The 18186-nt window shown below is 44.0% G+C and overlaps 1 protein-coding gene across 10 annotated transcripts in view; it reads right to left on the bottom strand.

Moving 5' to 3' along the window:
- The window catches only part of kmt2ca (lysine (K)-specific methyltransferase 2Ca), a 157555-nt gene that overhangs the window by 53646 nt on the left and 85723 nt on the right, over window positions 1–18186 (bottom strand). For 9 of the 10 annotated variants that reach the window (XM_047811175.1, XM_047811172.1, XM_047811170.1 and 6 more), the window contains exons 15-20: window positions 16755–16904; window positions 9698–9814; window positions 8663–8767; window positions 7819–7923; window positions 5882–6063; window positions 1354–1518 (exon numbers count right to left, since the gene is read on the bottom strand). In XM_047811175.1, the coding sequence (XP_047667131.1) occupies window positions 1354–1518; window positions 5882–6063; window positions 7819–7923; window positions 8663–8767; window positions 9698–9814; window positions 16755–16904 (824 nt within the window). The remainder of the gene's footprint in view (window positions 1–1353; window positions 1519–5881; window positions 6064–7818; window positions 7924–8662; window positions 8768–9697; window positions 9815–16754; window positions 16905–18186) is intronic. The other variant, XM_047811177.1, reaches the window with a different exon arrangement.

Genomic DNA, 18186 nt, shown 5'->3' with positions numbered 1-18186 from the left:
TTAAAAAAAAATTTTTTTTGCATGTTTATTACACTTTAATGTACCGTATTTTCCGCACTATTAGGCGCACCCAAGAGCCTTAAATTTTCTCAAAAATTGGTGCGCCTTAGGTGTGCGACTAAAAATGTTGTTGTGTGACTTTGGTAAGCGCTCCGCTTGATTGACTGTCGGACCGTTTCCCGCTGACACAGGGACGTAACACATACACTACGTACGCTGGCAGCGATAAACCAATCAGAGAACATTTCGTAATACGTACAGTACGTACGCTTACCTCCGCCACGCCTCCGGTATGTGAGGACTTTGATGGATTTGTGGGAGAAGATTGATTAAAAAATAATGTGTGTGTTGTTAAACAGTAGAATAAAGTTCAACTAAACACTGTTTTGCTTCCGTTACCTTTTTTTTTGTAGACCGTATGTTTCAGCATGCGCCTTATAATCCGGTACGCCTTATGTATGGGTTAAGTACAGAAATAGACCCCGTAATTGAGACTGCGCCTTATAATCCGGTGCGCTTTATGGTGCGGAAAATAACGTAAACAAATTTAAATATTAGTCTAAGATTACACACGTAAACACAACTGAAGGTTTTTATTATTAAGGGAAAAACAAAATCCAAACCCACATGGTCCTGTGTGGAAAAGTGTTTGCCCCCTAATCTGTTTACTTGTTTTATCTTTGTCTAATATTTAAATTTGTTTGATAATCTTAAACATTTAAAGTGTGACAAACGTGCAAAAAAAAAAAAAAAATGATGGTGACGTCAGCTACTGCCTGGAAAAATAAACAAATGTAACATGCATGCAAAAAAATAAGAAATCAGGACGATGGCCAACACTTTTTCACACCACTGTGTGTGTGTGTGTGTGTATTTATATCTAAATATAAATGAAATGTCGAAATAAATTAAATTAAGACACCCTTTTAAATTAAGGATAATTATTTTGCTCTATAATTATACTGCGTTCTTTACCAGCACCGTAATTTATGCCTAATCCGTAATCCAGTCTACGTTTAGTATTAGACTAAAATATAAACTTTTGTATTTTTATGAATAACTCTAGTGAAATGACGTCATGTGGGACGTCAATGCGTATAGAAATGTTGTATAGCTTAGGAGGAAGCAGCAGAGAGAGCAGGGCATCTGACGAGGGTACGTAGCTGGTATGGTTGTATTATTTAAATCCGGTGTATCACAAAACGCTGAAACAGCAGAAGGTTTAAAATAAGACAAACGACTGGAGTGTGATTAATCATCCAGGTCTTTAAACGTGGCCGTCTCTCTCCGCTCTCCCCCCAGACCTCCACTCTCATGCCAACCCGGGCACCTGTGCGGTGGAGAAGTGCCCACCTGTCGCACTGCCGGCACTGCAGGATCAGCTCGTCCTCCCTGTAGTTGCGTGCACACACCGGGCACACGGCCAGGCTGGCACACGGCCCACACTGAGTGTAGTTATTCTGCCAATCACAGCGCAGCCCGGGGGACGTGGCTCCACACTGAGTACATGATACACACCTGGAGGGAGGGGGGAAGACAAAGAGAGAGAGAGAGTGAGGGAGAGAGAGAGAGAGACAGAGAGAGAGAAAGAGATACACAAATACGTTATATATTATTTTATACATAAGATAGAGAGAAACACAGGTAGGGGGAGAGACAGATAGAAAGAGACAGGAAGAGAGAGAGACAGAGAGAGCAAGAAAAACAGGGAGAGTGAAACAAGGGGGGGAGAAAAAGAAAGACAGGAAGAGAGATGCAACAAGGAGAGAGAGAGATAGAGATAGAGACAGACAGAGAGACAGATAGAGATAGAGACAGACAGAGAGACAGAGAGAGAGAGAGAGTTACACACAGATACACACACATATATATATACATGAGGTAGAAAGGGTTACAGGGTGGGGGGGGGAGAGAGAGAGAGAGAGAGAGAGAGATACACACAGATACATATATACATTATATATAAATATATACATAATGTAGAAAGGGTTACAGGGTGGGGGAGAGAGAGAGAGAGAGATAGAAATAGAGACAGACAGAGAGACATAGAGAGAGAGAGAGAGTTACACACAGATACACACACACACACACACACACACATATATATATATACATGAGGTAGAAAGGGTTACAGGGTGGGGGAGAGAGAGAGAGAGAGAGAGAGAGAGAGAGAGAGAGAGAGAGAGATATTAATGACACAGGGTGACGTGTTGTAAGAAATTCTTGCCGTTGTTGTGGTCACACTTCTGCACTGATGAACAGAGAGTCAGTGCACAGAGACGAGCTCAGAGATCTGCCCTAAAAATAAATATTGGAACACTTGCTATCTCACTAAAGCTGTGGCAGAGTGTTAATGCAGCGCTGTGTGCTGGAGGATTACAGCTGAAATAAGAGCAAATAGGAAGGAAATCCCTGAGAGTGTGTGTGTGTGTGTGTGTGTCTGTGTGCGCGCGTGTGCGTCTGTGCGCGCGTGTGTGTATATGTGTGTGCATGTGTGTGTGTGTGTGTCTGTGTGTGTCTGTGCGTGTGTGAGCGTGTGTGCGTGTGTGTGCGAGTGTGTGTATCTGTGTGTGCAAGTGAGTGTGTGACTGTGTATATGTCTGTGTGTGTGCGACTGTGTGTGTGTATATGTGTGTGTGTGTGTGTATGTGTGTGCGAGTGTGTGTGTGTATCTGTGTGTGTGTGTGTGTGTGCACGAGTGTGTGTATCTGTGTGTGTGTGCACGAGTGTGTGTATCTGTGTGTGTGTGTGCGACTGTGTGTGTGTGCGACTGTGTGTGTGTGTGTGTATGTGTGTGCGCGGGTGTGTGTGTGTGTGTGCGCGAGCGTGTGTGTGTGTGTGTGTGTGTGTGCGAGTGTGTATATGTCTGTGCGTGTGTGTGTGTGTGTGTGCACGAGTGTGTGTATCTGTGTGTGTGTGTGTGCGACTGTGTGTGTGTGTGTGTGTGTGTGTGTGTGTGTGTGTGTGTGTGTGTGTGTGTGTGTGTGTGTGTGTGTGTGTGAAAACAGCTGTTAACCTGCCATTAATGAGCAGGAAAATAATTTAGAGCAGGAAGTTTCGAGCCCCAGCTACAATACGGGAATAAATAATTATTAATGAATCTGAAGAATAAACAGATAAAAAAGAAGCAGACGGTTTCACTGGACGAGCCACAAGATTCTGTTTAACTATAAACATATAAATATGAGATATTAGAAAGTAATGACAGAAGGACATGAAGGAGGAAAGGAAAAAGAGATGAAAATCAAAAAAGGAATGCGTAAGAAAGGACGGATGGAAAGACAAAGGGAAGAATTTAATGAAGAAACGGAGTAGAGAGGAAATGAACTAATTATATAAAGTAGAAGAGCAGAGAAGAATGGAATTGATATAAGAACGACAGAACATTTTAGAAACTTAAAAAGAAGGAACTAAGGAAGGAAAGAAAGCAAGTCGAGAAGTTGAAGAAAAGTTAAAAAAAAGTTTAAAGGAAGGAAGTTAAAATGACGTTAAAAGGAAGAAGGGAAGGAATGAAGGAAGGAAAAAAGGTAACAGCTAGGAGAAAGAAAGAAAAAGAAAGAAAGAAAAAGAAAGAAAAATGTGTAAAAAAGGGATGAAAAGAAGGATGTACAGAGAAAATGTATGGATTATGGCAGGGTTTGAAGGAAAGGAAGTAAAAAAAAAAGAGAACGAAGGAAGGAGATAAAGGAAAGAAAAATAAGTAAACAAGGCAGAGAACATGCAAGAAAGGAAATAAAGAGAGGTTAAGAAGGAGAATCGCAAAGAAGTAAAGAGCGTATAAATGAAGAAATGAAGTATGGTGGGAACAAAATGAACGAGGGACAGAAAATAATGGGACTAAAGAGAATGAAGGAAAAAATGAAGGATGGGCGTGTAGGAAAAAGACAAAGGAAAGAAATGTGTAAGAAAGGAAGAAACTATGGAGAGACGGAGTGTAAGAAGGCATAAAGCAGGGGAGGTTCTAGCCCTTCTTTAGGGTGGCTTCAGCCCCCTGTCTGTGATCTCAGCCACCTATAAGGATCATTTTAACAAAACTAAACAAAAGCAGGACACGACGTCGATGGGAAAGAAAATTATTTATCAGTTTGATCCAAGAGAGGGGTCACGGCGGCTTAGCGGTTAGCACGTTCGCCTCACACCTCCATGGTCGGGGTTCGATTCCCGCCTCCGCCTTGTGTGTGTGGAGTTTGCATGTTCTCCCCGTGCCTCGGGGGTTTCCTCCGGGTACTCCGGTTTCCTCCCCCGGTCCAAAGACATGCATGGAAGGTTGATTGGCATCTCTGGGAAATTGTCCGTAGTGTGTGTGTGTGTGTGTGTGTGAGTGAATGAGAGTGTGTGTGTGCCCTGTGATGGGTTGGTACTCCGTCCAGGGTGTATCCTGCCTCGATGCCCGATGACGCCTGAGATAGGCACAGGCTCCCCGTGACCCGAGAAGTTCGGATAAGCGGTAGAAGATGAATGAATGAATGAGTTTGATCCAATTTTTTTGTTTACTTTGCTTTTACGCGAGTGCGTTGTAGTGTTTCATTAGCGCGCCATCGGCTGTCTGCTTTATCTGAACGGAGACGCTCGGGTACGCGCAGCGTGCACGTCAGTCAGACCTGGAGGCGTTTATCTATAACGGTAATCGGTGGAAAACCTCAAAGACGGTTATAGAGGGGATTTTATAAGAATTAACTGCAAAGAATTTTCAGGAATCCAGGGAGTCCGTACACTCACGAGGTCGTACGATGTTATACTGTCTGTGTTCAAACTGTAATGTAATTGGAGCCATTTCTATTAAAATGTACGTATTGTGAGGATGTATTTTATGTTTGTTGGTACAGTTATAAAAAGTTGTACTACTACTGTGTGTTTCTGCCGTAGTAGTGACCTTAATGTACACAGATGTGTGTGTGTGTGTGGCTGTAGTACAGAATATATACACTACTGTGGTGACCTTAAAAACAATCAGTTATACCAGTGTAATGTCACTCTGCTTATTAGCAGAGTTGTAGCACAAACAATATTAATGCAAACAATCCATTCAATACGAAATATAAATAACATTTACTGGACAAACTGTTTGTAGAGAATACACACATACACACATTCTTCTTGTTTTAAATTTCTCACTGAGGGCTAAGCCCCCCCCTGAAGACGCAATCCTAGAACCGCCCCTGGCATAAAGTAGGGAAAATTAAGGAAAAAAGAATGCAGGAGAGAGAGAGAGAGAGAGAGAGAGAGAGAGATCAGGAGTAACAGTAACTCAGCATTATCACAGCGCTGCATCATGGATTATGTTCCCACAACTACCTTTCTTTTCTTTTTGTGCGTTTGTGTGCACACGTGTGTGTATGCTGCCTCCCATCAGTGTGTGTGTGTGTGTGTGTGCGCACACGTGTGTGTATGCTGCCTCCCATCAATGTGTGTGTGTGTGTGTGTGCGCACACGTGTGTGTATGCTTCCTCCTGTGTGTGTGCGCGTGTGCGTGTGTGTGTGCGCGGGCGGGTGTGTGTGTGTGTGCGCGCGGGCGGGTGTGTGTGTGTGTGCGCGCGGGTGTGTGCGGGTGTGTGCTGTCTCCCGTCAGTGTGTGTGTGTGTGTGTGTGTGTGCTGTCTCCCGTCAGTGTGTGTGTGTGTGTGTGTGTGCTGTCTCCCATCAGTGTGTGTGTGTGTGTGTGTGCTGTCTCCCGTCAGTGTGTGTGTGTGTGTGTGTGCTGTCTCCCGTCAGTGTGTGTGTGTGTGTGTGTGTGTGCTGTCTCCCATCAGTGTGTGTGTGCATGTGTGTGTGTGTGCGTGTGTGTGTGTGTGCTGTCTCCCGTCAGTGTGTGTGTGTGTGTGTGTGTGTGCTGTCTCCATCAGAGTGTGTGTGTGTGTGTGTGTGTGTGTGTGTGTGTGTACCATTTGCACTTCCAGCTGCCCTTGGGGACGTTCTGCAGCGGCGGATCGAGGCAGTAAGTGTGGTAGCTGATGTCACAGTCGTCACACAGCAGCAAGCGTCCAGGATCGCTGGCCTGACCGCACGCCTCACACACCGTGCATTCCAAACACCGCCAGCCTTTACTTAACACCACCTTAGTCATCTGTTCCACACACACACGCACACATCAGAGGTCAGGAACAGGTTAATGTACACAACATGGTCTAAACCTGCACACACTAAACAAACGATTGTGCGTGTGTGTGTGTGTGTGTGCGCGCGTGTGCGTGTGTGTGTGTCTCCCATCTGTGAGGTGTTTCCTCAGCTGCTATTTACAGATTAGTAGACGTGTGTAAAGAGAAAAATCAATCGAGTGGTGACTCAGTGACCTGGTGGCACACGTCCCTTTAATCAGCTAGAACACCAGGAGGTAAAGAGACTCAGAGCCACGACGCAGAGAGGACAGGAATAAGCGAGACAAGTCGTCAGTCCTCACGTCTCACATCACACCTCCAAACCGGTTCATGTGAGAAACGCTCGAGAAGAGCTGCTGAAGGTTTGAGACGGATCCTCAAAGAACTCCTCTAAGAACTTGTAGAACTTCTACTCTATAAAATATACTGAGTTACACTGTGGAGACTTCTTCACCCTCTCTGTTCCTGAGCAATTCTCTTCTTCATTCATTCATTCATTTTCTACCGCTTATCCGAACTACCTCGGGTCACGGGGAGCCTGTGCCTATCTCAGGCGTCATCGGGCATCGAGGCAGGATACACCCTGGACGGAGTGCCAACCCATCACAGGGCACACACACACACTCATTCACTCACACACTACGGACAATTTTCCAGAGATGCCAATCAACCTACCATGCATGTCTTTGGACCGCGGGAGGAAACCGGAGTATCCGGAGGAAACCCCCGAGGCACGGGGAGAACATGTAAACTCCACACATACAAGGCGGAGGTGGGAATCGAACCCCAACCCTGTAGGTGTGAGGCGAACGTGCTGACCACTAAGCCACCGTGCCCCCGATATTGAATTATTAATTCATAAAAAAATAAAATAAAAGAAGGGGCGAAGCAAAGAAAGGTAGGAAAGAAAAGAGAGAATAAGGAAGGAGTGTCTGAAGGAATAAAGGAAATGTGTAAAGAAAAATGGAATGAAGTAAGTAGAGCATGAAGGAATTAATGACGGAATTATGGACGTGTTTAAAAAAGGAAGAAAGTAAAGAGGAAAGGAAGGAAGGAAGGAAGGAAGAACAGAAGTGGTGTGGAAATGAATGAATTATGGAAGGAAGAAAGGAAGCAAGAGTAAAGAGACCGCGACTGAGAGAAGGAAGGAAGGAAATAACTGGAGAGGAAATGACTGAATTAAATTAAATCTCTCTCTCCCTCATCCTCCTCCACTCTCTCCCTCATCCTCCTCCACTCTCCCCCTCATCCTCCTCCACTCTCTCTCTCATCCTCCTCCACTCTCCCCCTCATCCTCCTCCACTCTCTCTCTCATCCTCCTCCACTCTCTCTCTCATCCTCCTCCACTCTCCCCCTCATCCTCCTCCACTCTCTCCCTCATCACTATCCTCAAACCCAAACTCTAGACTTGTTCTCATTAATCATGTGCATTATAAGCAGCTCAGGTAAGTAATTAAACACACACACACACACACACACACACACACACACACACACACACACACACACACACACACACACACACAAATAAGACATGGGACATAAAGCTTTGAATAAGGGCCTCAGTCACTAATTCTTTCAGGGTGCAGAGTTGAATAACTGATTAGATAATTATATTAAATTGTGTGTGTGTGTGTGTGTGTGTGTGAGTGAGTGAGTGAGTGAGTGAGTGAGTGAGTGAGTGAGTGAGTGAGTGAGAGAGAGAGAGAGAGGAATGCTGTTACCTTAACGCTGACGCAGAACGGGTGATAGCACTGACCACACTGAGAACAGGCCAGGAGTCTGCCCTCAGCACCCTGACCAAAACTCCCACACACCACACACATGTCCTACAGAGAGAGAGGGGGAGAGAGAGGGAGAGGAAGAAAGAGAGAGAGATGGAGGGAGAGGGAGAGAGGGAGGGAGAGAGAGGGAGGGAAGGAGCGAGAGAAGGGGGGTCAGAGAGTGTCAGAGGAAGGTGTCTGTTTACTCACAAACAGAAAAACCTCAGGCTTACACGCACACACATACATACACGCACGCACACGCGCACACACGCTCACACACACACACGCACACACGCTCACACACACACACGCACGCACGCACTCGCGCACACACACGTGCACACACACACGCGCGCACACACACGCACACACACGCTCGCACACGCACACACACGCTCGCACACGCACACACACACGCTCGCACACACAGACGCGCGCGCGCACACACGCACACACTCAGAGCTGAATTACAGAAACAACAAACTTAGACTGCACACTCACGATGACTAAACATAACACAAAAACACATTAATAACAGACAATGACAAATGTATTTACACAAACTGCTAATCAATACACCTTCACAAACACAAATCACACACATGAATAATTAAAACACAAATCAAACAACGTACAGAATGACTAATGGCATCAAAAACATGAAGACAGACAACACGTGGTGACGTGAACAAGAAAAACACAAATAATATAATGACACACAAACAGAATGAACATAAATAAACACAATATACAACAATGTACACACACACCCACACACACACACACCCACACACACACACACCTGTCTGAGTGTGAAGGTGTCAGAGCTGGAGAACATGACGACTGTATTGTGCATGCTGTTCTCCTCTTCTTCTTTCACCATATGTGGAGTCTCAAGAAAGTTCACCTACACACACACACACACACACACACACACACACACACACACACACACACACACACACACACCATGTTTTACCATTTGTCCTCATGTAGTAAAAGTAAATCTAAATATTTAATTAACATAAATAAACCTGATGGCTGGAAGCTGTGTGTGTGTGTGTATACTGTATGTATGTGTTTGTGTGTGTGCATGTGTTTGTGTGTGTGTACTGTATGCATGTGTGTGTGTGTGTGTGCATGTGTTTGAGTCTGAGTCTGAGTGGTGAGACTCGGGTGAGTGGTGAGTCTGAGTGGTGAGACTCGGGGGTGAGTGGTGAGTCTGAGTGGTGAGACTCGGGGGTGAGTGGTGAGTCTGAGTGGTGAGACACGGGGGTGAGTGGTGAGTCTGAGTGGTGAGACTCGGTGGTGAGTGGTGAGTCTGAGTGGTGAGACTTGGGGGTGAGTGGTGAGTCTGAGTGGTGAGACTCGGGGGTGAGTGGTGAGTCTGAGTGGTGAGACTCGGGGGTGAGTGGTGAGTCTGAGTGGTGAGACTCGGGGGTGAGTGGTGAGTGAGTGGTGAGACACGGGGGTGAGTGGTGAGTCTGAGTGGTGAGACACGGGGGTGAGTGGTGAGTCTGAGTGGTGAGACACGGGGGTGAGTGGTGAGTCTGAGTGGTGAGACACGGGGGTGAGTGGTGAGTGAGTGGTGAGACACGGGGGTGAGTGGTGAGTCTGAGTGGTGAGACTCGGTGGTGAGTGGTGAGTGAGTGGTGAGACACGGGGGTGAGTGGTGAGTCTGAGTGGTGAGACACGGGGGTGAGTGGTGAGCCTGAGTGGTGAGACACGGGGGTGAGTGGTGAGCCTGAGTGGCGAGTGAGCTCTCTATTATTCATGTTTGTTAAGAAAAGTGAGGAGGAGGAGGATGATGATAAATGCTGTGTGAAATGATTTATACCCCAGGGGTCACTAGAAGGCTGCTGTCCATCTTCAGTCTGGATCGTCCTCTGCCCCCTCGGCCAGACAGGTTTGCGCCCCGAGGGCGTCTCCGCCCAGGAAAACCTGAGCCGCGGCCCTACGAGATGGACGACAGGAAAAAGAGAAGGAAAAATGACACAGTATTCCCAGCTACAGCTAGTAAAGAAGTACTGTAATTAGCGAAAACTGGGAGAAACTGCATTCATAAACTTTAGTGTGTGTGTGTGTGCGCTTGTGTGTGAGTGTGTGTGCGTGCTCTTGTGTGTGTGTGTGTGCGCTCTTGTGTGTGTGTGTGTGTGCGCTCGTGCTTGTGTGTGAGTGTGTGCACGTGTGTGTGAGTGTGTGCACGTGTGTGTGTGTGTCTAAAAACAAAACACAAATTCAAACAAATACTTATCACAAAACAAACCCTCTTTAATCTGGTTACTGAAAACTCCACCCTGCTCCAAACCAGGAGCCACCCATCGCAGTTTACTGATGGTCCTGATAAATCACCACGGAGACCGTTGTGGTTAAATCTGTCCATCTCCTCGTCACCGAGAAAAAACAACGTAACTGGACTCAAGGACTCATGAGGAAACCCATGAAGGGATTTTACCCCACAGACAATCAAGAAAACAACCACCAAATTTATTCAATGTCCCTAAACAGATAATAGAGATAACTAGTGTGTGAGTGTGTGTGTGAGTGTGTGTGAATGTGTGTGTGTGTGTGTGGCTTGGTTCCAGCCCATCTGAGCAGAACACTACTCTGGCCCTGGGTTTATGTTACAGCCCTGTTCCTACCAGCCTGATCTGCATCTGATGGCATTGCGTTACGATGCTCGTGTCACCAAGTCGAGGCTCTGGCCCGGATCCTGCTTCCTCCCAGATAATTACCCGCTCAAGACAGGAAACGTCAAATTCATTTAGAGAGACGGCTCGAGTATGAGGAGGAGGAAGAGGAGGAGGAGGTGTACTCAGATGCCTGTAAAGTCTGCAGCTAATTTCTGCAAAAATGAATTATGGAGGAAAGAGAGAGACCCAGTGAAGTGTGAACGCCTGCTGTAAAATCCTTCACGTGTATGACAGAGAGAGAGAGCGAGAGACAGAGAGAAAGACAGAGAGAGAGAGAAAGACACAGAGAGAGAGAGAGAAAGAGACAGAGAGAGAGAGAGAAAGACAGAGAGAGAGAGAGAGCGAGAGAGAGAGACAGAGACAGAGAGAAAGACAGAGAGAGAAAGACAGAGAGAGAGAGAGAGACAGAGACAGACAGAGAGAGAGAGAGAAAGACAGAGAGAGAGAGACAGAGAGACAGAGAGAAAGACAGAGAGACAGACAGACAGAAAGAAAGGGAGAAAGAGAGAGAAAGACAGAGAGAGGGATAGAGAGAAAGACAGAGAGAGAGACAGAGACAGAGAGAAAGACAGAGAGAGAAACAGACAGACAGAAAGAGAGAGGGAGAAAGAGAGAGAGAGAGAGAGAGAGACAGACACAGAGAGAGAGACACAGAGAGAGAGAGACGTCTGACACAGATCAGGTATCGCTGCAGACATCTAAATGGATTCGTGACACTCGTCTGATTCTTCTGTTTATTCTGCAGTTAGCAGCAGTGTTGTGCTCCTTAACACAAACAGGCTGAACAACACAATCCCAGTGGACAAAGAATCGCTCGTCCTTTAAGTTAAAAGCTGCTGAGGCCATAATTTAAACACCACAAACACCTGACAAGACCTGAACTGTAGATCATCGGCGCTGAGTCGATTGGAACGGCTGCTGAATTTAACTGAATCATAAAGGATTCAAAACCATGGGTATCAGTGATGATTCAAATCTCATTGGTGACAAATGGTGACAATTAATCTAACCATATCGCTCATGAATCGAATGTAGTTAGTGACGAACCGAATCGTCTCGGTGAAGAGTCGAATCGTATAAGTGCTAAATCAAATCATATCAGTGATGAACCAAATCATACCGAATCAAATTGAATCAACGAGTTTCAATCATAAATCAAATTGCATCAGTGATGAATTGACTCATAATGGCCATGAACTGAGTCATATTGGTGACAAACTGAATCATATCGGTGAGGAATCACATCGGATCAGTGCCGAATCGAATAGTATCAATGATAAAATTGGATTATGTTGGTGATTGATCATATTGCATTAGTGATGAATCATTTCGGTGCTGAATCAGATCGAATCAGATCTGAATCAAATGAGACCGGCAGTGAACTAAAGTGTCTAATCTATTGTTTCTGTAGTGTATAGTGTGGATTGGGAAGTAAAACATGAACCAAAGTATGAGATTCACACCCCTGAGTGGCTTGATTAATTAAATAATTAATTTTCTGACTCTCTTTTACTTCACATTAAGTAAAAAGTTTTTGACTTGCACTTTGATAAGTAAATAACTAAAGCTAGACTTTTTTGTATTTATGTTTATTCGTAGATTTTTATTTATTGAATTTGAATAGAAACCTCCTTATGTTGTGTTGTATTGTTTTATTGTGTTGTGTTTATTGTGTTGTGCTTATTGTATTGTCATATTGTATTGTGTTGCGTTTATTGTGTTGTGTCATATTAAGTTGTATTGTATTGTGTTACATAGCGTTGTGTTGCGTAGTGTTGTGTTGTGTTGCCTAGCGCTGCATTGTGTTGCGTTGCCTAGTGCTGCGTTGTTGCCTAGCGCTGCATTGTGTTGCGTTGCCTAGCGCTGCATTGTGTTGCGTTGCCTAGTGCTGCGTTGTTGCCTAGCGCTGCATTGTGTTGCGTTGCCTAGCGCTGCATTGTGTTGCGTTGCCTAGCGCTGCATTGTGTTGCGTTGCCTAGTGCTGCGTTGTTGCCTAGTGCTGCATTGTGTTGCGTTGCCTAGCGCTGCGTTGTGTAGCGCTGTGTTGTGTTGTGTAGCGCTGTGTTGTGTTGTGTAGCGCTGCTTTGTATGTAAAACGTGGTGTGTGGAGCAGGGAAATGGTTTGTGAGAGAAGCGACTGCAGCTCTCTCATGCACACACAGGAAGATAAGACATGGACGGTGGTTTGTTTAATCGCACTTCCTCATTTCCTTTCCTTGCATCATTTCCTCGTGTCCTGACTCCTCCCTTATGACACAACGTACTGAACATACTCGGGCTCTTCGAGAGAACCTGAGTGTAGCGACGAACTTCTCCTGTCTGAGCACAGTAACAGTAACTAGTGCATCAATATAAACCTCTCAGCTGAACTGTGACATCAGGCAATTAGTGTTTATTTAATTATTAGTATGTCTGCATGTTGTACTTGTGTTATGAATTCTACAAGAGTAACAGAGACGTGTGTGTGTGTGTGTGTGTGTGTGTGTGTGTGTGTGCGCGTGCATCCTTATTGCGGAGGTCTCGTCTCACCCCGATGATTCCGAGTTTAGAGAATTGATGTATTAATGATGGCAGACTTGAATCGATATCTGGATTACACCGTGATTCTGACTCACAAACAAAGTGATGTCTGTGCAGTCGAAAGCAAACAAACGCTAATTAAATGAAAGATGCATCATTGATTTAATAAACAAAATAAAAAAGATGTACCACTTTATTCTGTACAGATTTCACACGAAGCAGGCACGACCCAAACATGTCAAAATCTCACTCACACTCTTACTGCTGATCTCTAACTGCCCTTATTGTGTTGTCATTTTATTGTGTCATATTGTAATATTGTGTCATATGGTGTTGTATAGTGTCATTGTGTCATGTTGTGTTGTACAGTGTTGTAGCGTCCTATTGTGTTGTGTAGTACAGTGTTGTATTGTCGTATAGTGTTATGTCATGTTGTGTAGTACAGTGTTGTATTGTCGTATAGTGTCATGTCAGGTTGTGTAGTACAGTGTTGTATTGTCGTATAGTGTCATGTCGTGTAGTACAGTGTTGTATTGTTGTATAGTGTCATGTCGTGTTGTGTAGTACAGTGTTGTATTGTCGTATAGTGTCATGTCGTGTAGTACAGTGTTGTATTGTCGTATAGTGTCATGTCGTGTTGTGTAGTACAGTGTTGTATTGTTGCATAGTGTCATGTCGTGTAGTACAGTGTTGTATTGTTGTATAGTGTCATGTCGTGTAGTACAGTGTTGTATTGTTGCATAGTGTCATGTCGTGTAGTACAGTGTTGTATTGTTGTATAGTGTCATGTCGTGTTGTGTAGTACAGTGTTGTATTGTCGAATAGTGTCATGTCGTGTTGTGTAGTACAGTGTTGTATTGTCGAATAGTGTCATGTCAGGTTGTGTAGTACACTGTTGTATTGTCGAATAGTGTCATGTCAGGTTGTGTAGTACAGTGTTGTATTGTTGTATAGTGTCATGTCATGTTGTGTAGTACAGTGTTGTATTGTCGGATAGTGTCATGTCATGTCGTGTAGTACAGTGTTGTATTGTTGTATAGTGTCATGTCGTGTAGTACAGTGTTGTATTGTTGTATAGTGTCATGTCGTGTTGTGTAGTACAGTGTTGTATTGTCGAATAGTGTCATGTCATGTTGTGTAGTACAGTGTTGTATTGTTGTATAGTGTCATGTCGTGTTGTGTAGTACAGTGTTGTATTGTCGAATAGTGTCATGTCATGTTGTGTAGTACAGTGTTGTATTGTTGTATAGTGTCATGTCGTGTTGTGTAGTACAGTGTTGTATTGTTGTATAGTGTCATGTCGTGTAGTACAGTGTTGTATTGTTGTATAGTGTCATGTCGTGTAGTACAGTGTTGTATTGTTGCATAGTGTCATGTCGTGTAGTACAGTGTTGTATTGTTGTATAGTGTCATGTCGTGTTGTGTAGTACAGTGTTGTATTGTCGAATAGTGTCATGTCGTGTTGTGTAGTACAGTGTTGTATTGTCGAATAGTGTCATGTCAGGTTGTGTAGTACACTGTTGTATTGTCGAATAGTGTCATGTCATGTTGTGTAGTACAGTGTTGTATTGTTGTACAGTGTCATGTCAGGTTGTGTAGTACAGTGTTGTATTGTCGTATAGTGTCATGTCGTGTTGTGTAGTACAGTGTTGTATTGTTGTATAGTGTCATGTCAGGTTGTGAAGTACAGTGTTGTATTGTTGTATAGTGTCATGTCAGGTTGTGTAGTACACTGTTGTATTGTCGTATAGTGTCATGTCGTGTTGTGTAGTACAGTGTTGTATTGTCGAATAGTGTCATGTCGTGTTGTGTAGTACAGTGTTGTATTGTCGTATAGTGTCATGTCAGGTTGTGTAGTACAGTGTTGTATTGTTGTATAGTGTCATGTCAGGTTGTGTAGTACAGTGTTGTATTGTTGTATAGTGTCATGTCGTGTAGTACAGTGTTGTATTGTTGTATAGTGTCATGTCGTGTAGTACAGTGTTGTATTGTTGTATAGTGTCATGTCGTGTAGTACAGTGTTGTATTGTCGAATAGTGTCATGTCGTGTTGTGTAGTACAGTGTTGTATTGTCGTATAGTGTCATGTCAGGTTGTGAAGTACAGTGTTGTATTGTTGTATAGTGTCATGTCAGGTTGTGTAGTACACTGTTGTATTGTCGAATAGTGTCATGTCGTGTTGTGTAGTACAGTGTTGTATTGTCGTATAGTGTCATGTCAGGTTGTGTAGTACAGTGTTGTATTGTTGTATAGTGTCATGTCAGGTTGTGTAGTACAGTGTTGTATTGTTGTATAGTGTCATGTCGTGTAGTACAGTGTTGTATTGTTGTATAGTGTCATGTCATGTTGTGTAGTACAGTGTTGTATTGTCGATAGTGTCATGTCATGTTGTGTAGTACAGTGTTGTATTGTTGTATAGTGTCATGTCGTGTAGTACAGTGTTGTATTGTTGTATAGTGTCATGTCGTGTTGTGTAGTACAGTGTTGTATTGTCGAATAGTGTCATGTCATGTTGTGTAGTACAGTGTTGTATTGTTGTATAGTGTCATGTCGTGTTGTGTAGTACAGTGTTGTATTGTTGTATAGTGTCATGTCGTGTTGTGTAGTACAGTGTTGTATTGTCGAATAGTGTCATGTCAGGTTGTGTAGTACAGTGTTGTATTGTCGAATAGTGTCATGTCAGGTTGTGTAGTACAGTGTTGTATTGTTGTATAGTGTCATGTCGTGTTGTGTAGTACAGTGTTGTATTGTTGTATAGTGTCATGTCGTGTAGTACAGTGTTGTATTGTTGTATAGTGTCATGTCGTGTAGTACAGTGTTGTATTGTTGTATAGTGTCATGTCGTGTTGTGTAGTACAGTGTTGTATTGTTGTATAGTGTCATGTCGTGTTGTGTAGTACAGTGTTGTATTGTTGTATAGTGTCATGTCGTGTTGTGTAGTACAGTGTTGTATTGTTGTATAGTGTCATGTCGTGTAGTAGTGTTTTACAGTGTCATATTGTCATATGGTGTCACGTCCTATTGTGTAGTACAGTGTTGTATTGTCATACAGTGTTGTATTGTAGTATTGTGGTGTAGTTGTGTAGTGTTTTACAGTGTTGTAGTGTAGAATTATGGTGTAGTTGTGTAGTGTTGTATTGTTGTGTAGTGTAGTATTGTGGTGTAGTTGTGTAGTGTAGTATTGTATATAAAGGGACATTTTGATGTTACACACACACACTTTTATTAACCCGGTTTTCTCGCATCGCTCAAATTGCTTGTCCCTGTTGGACCGAGCGATTTCCATGGTTACATGAGACTAGCATGATGAACAAATCTGACCCAAGTCTTCGCAGCTACGTTTTGTAGCGTGCATCTCACGTGCAGCTGAACGACCGTAAAGCCGAGGGCTGATAGTTTTACACAAGTCTGAGGCACTAAAACTCGAACCTTCGTCCCTCGTCCCTGAGGTCACGTACCGATTTGCTTCGCGTGTTATTTGCGTTAAATAGTTGCCTCTTGTTCACCGCACCGTTTGACCCACATGCTTTGCATCCACGAAGGTCACTTTTTCTGCTGTTGGTAAAAACCATCAGCTCTCCAGACCCTTGATTTATTCACATGCCAAAAGCAGATAAAACACCCGTGTCCGTTTCCTGCTCTGTCAACTAAGCTCCGCCCACTTCCACATCCCTTCATTTACCAGTCTAGCTGTCCAGACGAGCTCGCCCTGTTGCTGCTGCTGCTGCTGCTGATGCTGTTGCTGCTGCTGGTTCTTAGAGCCGTCCGAGGCATCCGAGTGCTCCGGAGACCAGGACGGGGAGCTTACGGCACAACGGCTGCTCCATCCGACCTGAGGGACGGCGGCAGGGCCGAGAACCGGGACGGAGGATGAGTGGGATAAAAGAGTGAACAGAAAAGAAAGAAAAAAAATGCACAGCCAAATGATGAATCCAATAACACACCAAAAAAACAAACAAACAAAAAAAACAGCCAAAATCGCAGGCACGTTAAACAAAAACAAAACAAAACAAAACAAAAAAAAAAACGTACAGGCATAAACAGGCGTTACGTAAAACAAACAATATTGTTTCAGAGCTTGGGAAAAATCTGTTCACGGGATAAACTACACCAAAATAACAAAAACTCGGAGGATTCGTTTTCCTAACGAGCCGATCGAAGGTACGTTAAACCTTTACACGTTTTCCTTAACGATTTACTGTAAACGACTCCCCCTAATGGCCTGGATTAAATTAGTTGGTATTATAAATGGTGTAAAAGGTGGCGGGTGGAGCAGAGAACTGGCTCCTCCCTTACGACAAGACGTACTGAACGTCCGCAGGAACCTCGAATAAAAAATGAAATAACTTTTTTTATAAATCACTTAACAGACATAATACATTCTTATTATTATAAAAGATGATATTTTTCTTTTATTCGAAATCTAGTCGTTTGTCACTGAATGACGAATGTAATTGAGCTTCGGCGCGATTTGAACTCAGTAACTCCGACTCCGTGTGATCTGGTGCTTGCTGTTGTATTACTGTAATTTTGTCCCTGGAGTGAAACAGTACATGTTGCTGAGTCACTCTTTCCGGGCGCAGCGAGCTGACAGCAGGCCAGCGAGGTTTAAATCCGCTCGACGCTCGACACGATGCTCCTCGTTATCAAGTGTCAGCCCGTCGCCATGGCAGCGTCAGCAATCTATTTGCGTGTTTACTAAACAAGCGTGATTGTGCCAGCGTGACGGCGGAGCGATGAAGGTGCCGAGCAAACAGGAATTTCTTTCCTATGAAGCACCGTGGGGAGATTTGAGCTCGTTAACGAGATGATCGGGGCTCGGCTGTGTAATTACGCTCTGTAACGCAATCAGCACAGGGGGTTGTGGAAATTACATAATAAACAGAAAATTAAATAACGGCGGTTAAGAAACAGATTTGTCCCAAACTCACAAATCATATCAGGCACTTAATAAAATACGACATACCATTAAACGTTTACATGATGCAATTGAAAAGGGTTAGAAGAGAAGAGGAATCATGCAGACAAACAAACAAACAAAAATAAAAACGACACAAAGCGTAGGAAGGTATCACGAGGATGAGGCAGGATGGGGATTAGTCAGGAGAAAGGAA

This window comes from Tachysurus fulvidraco, chromosome 3 (genome assembly GCF_022655615.1).
Source record: "Tachysurus fulvidraco isolate hzauxx_2018 chromosome 3, HZAU_PFXX_2.0, whole genome shotgun sequence".
NCBI lineage: Eukaryota > Metazoa > Chordata > Actinopteri > Siluriformes > Bagridae > Tachysurus > Tachysurus fulvidraco.
Note: the sequence above shows the minus strand (reverse complement) of the source record. Positions and strands in the feature narration are given on the sequence as shown.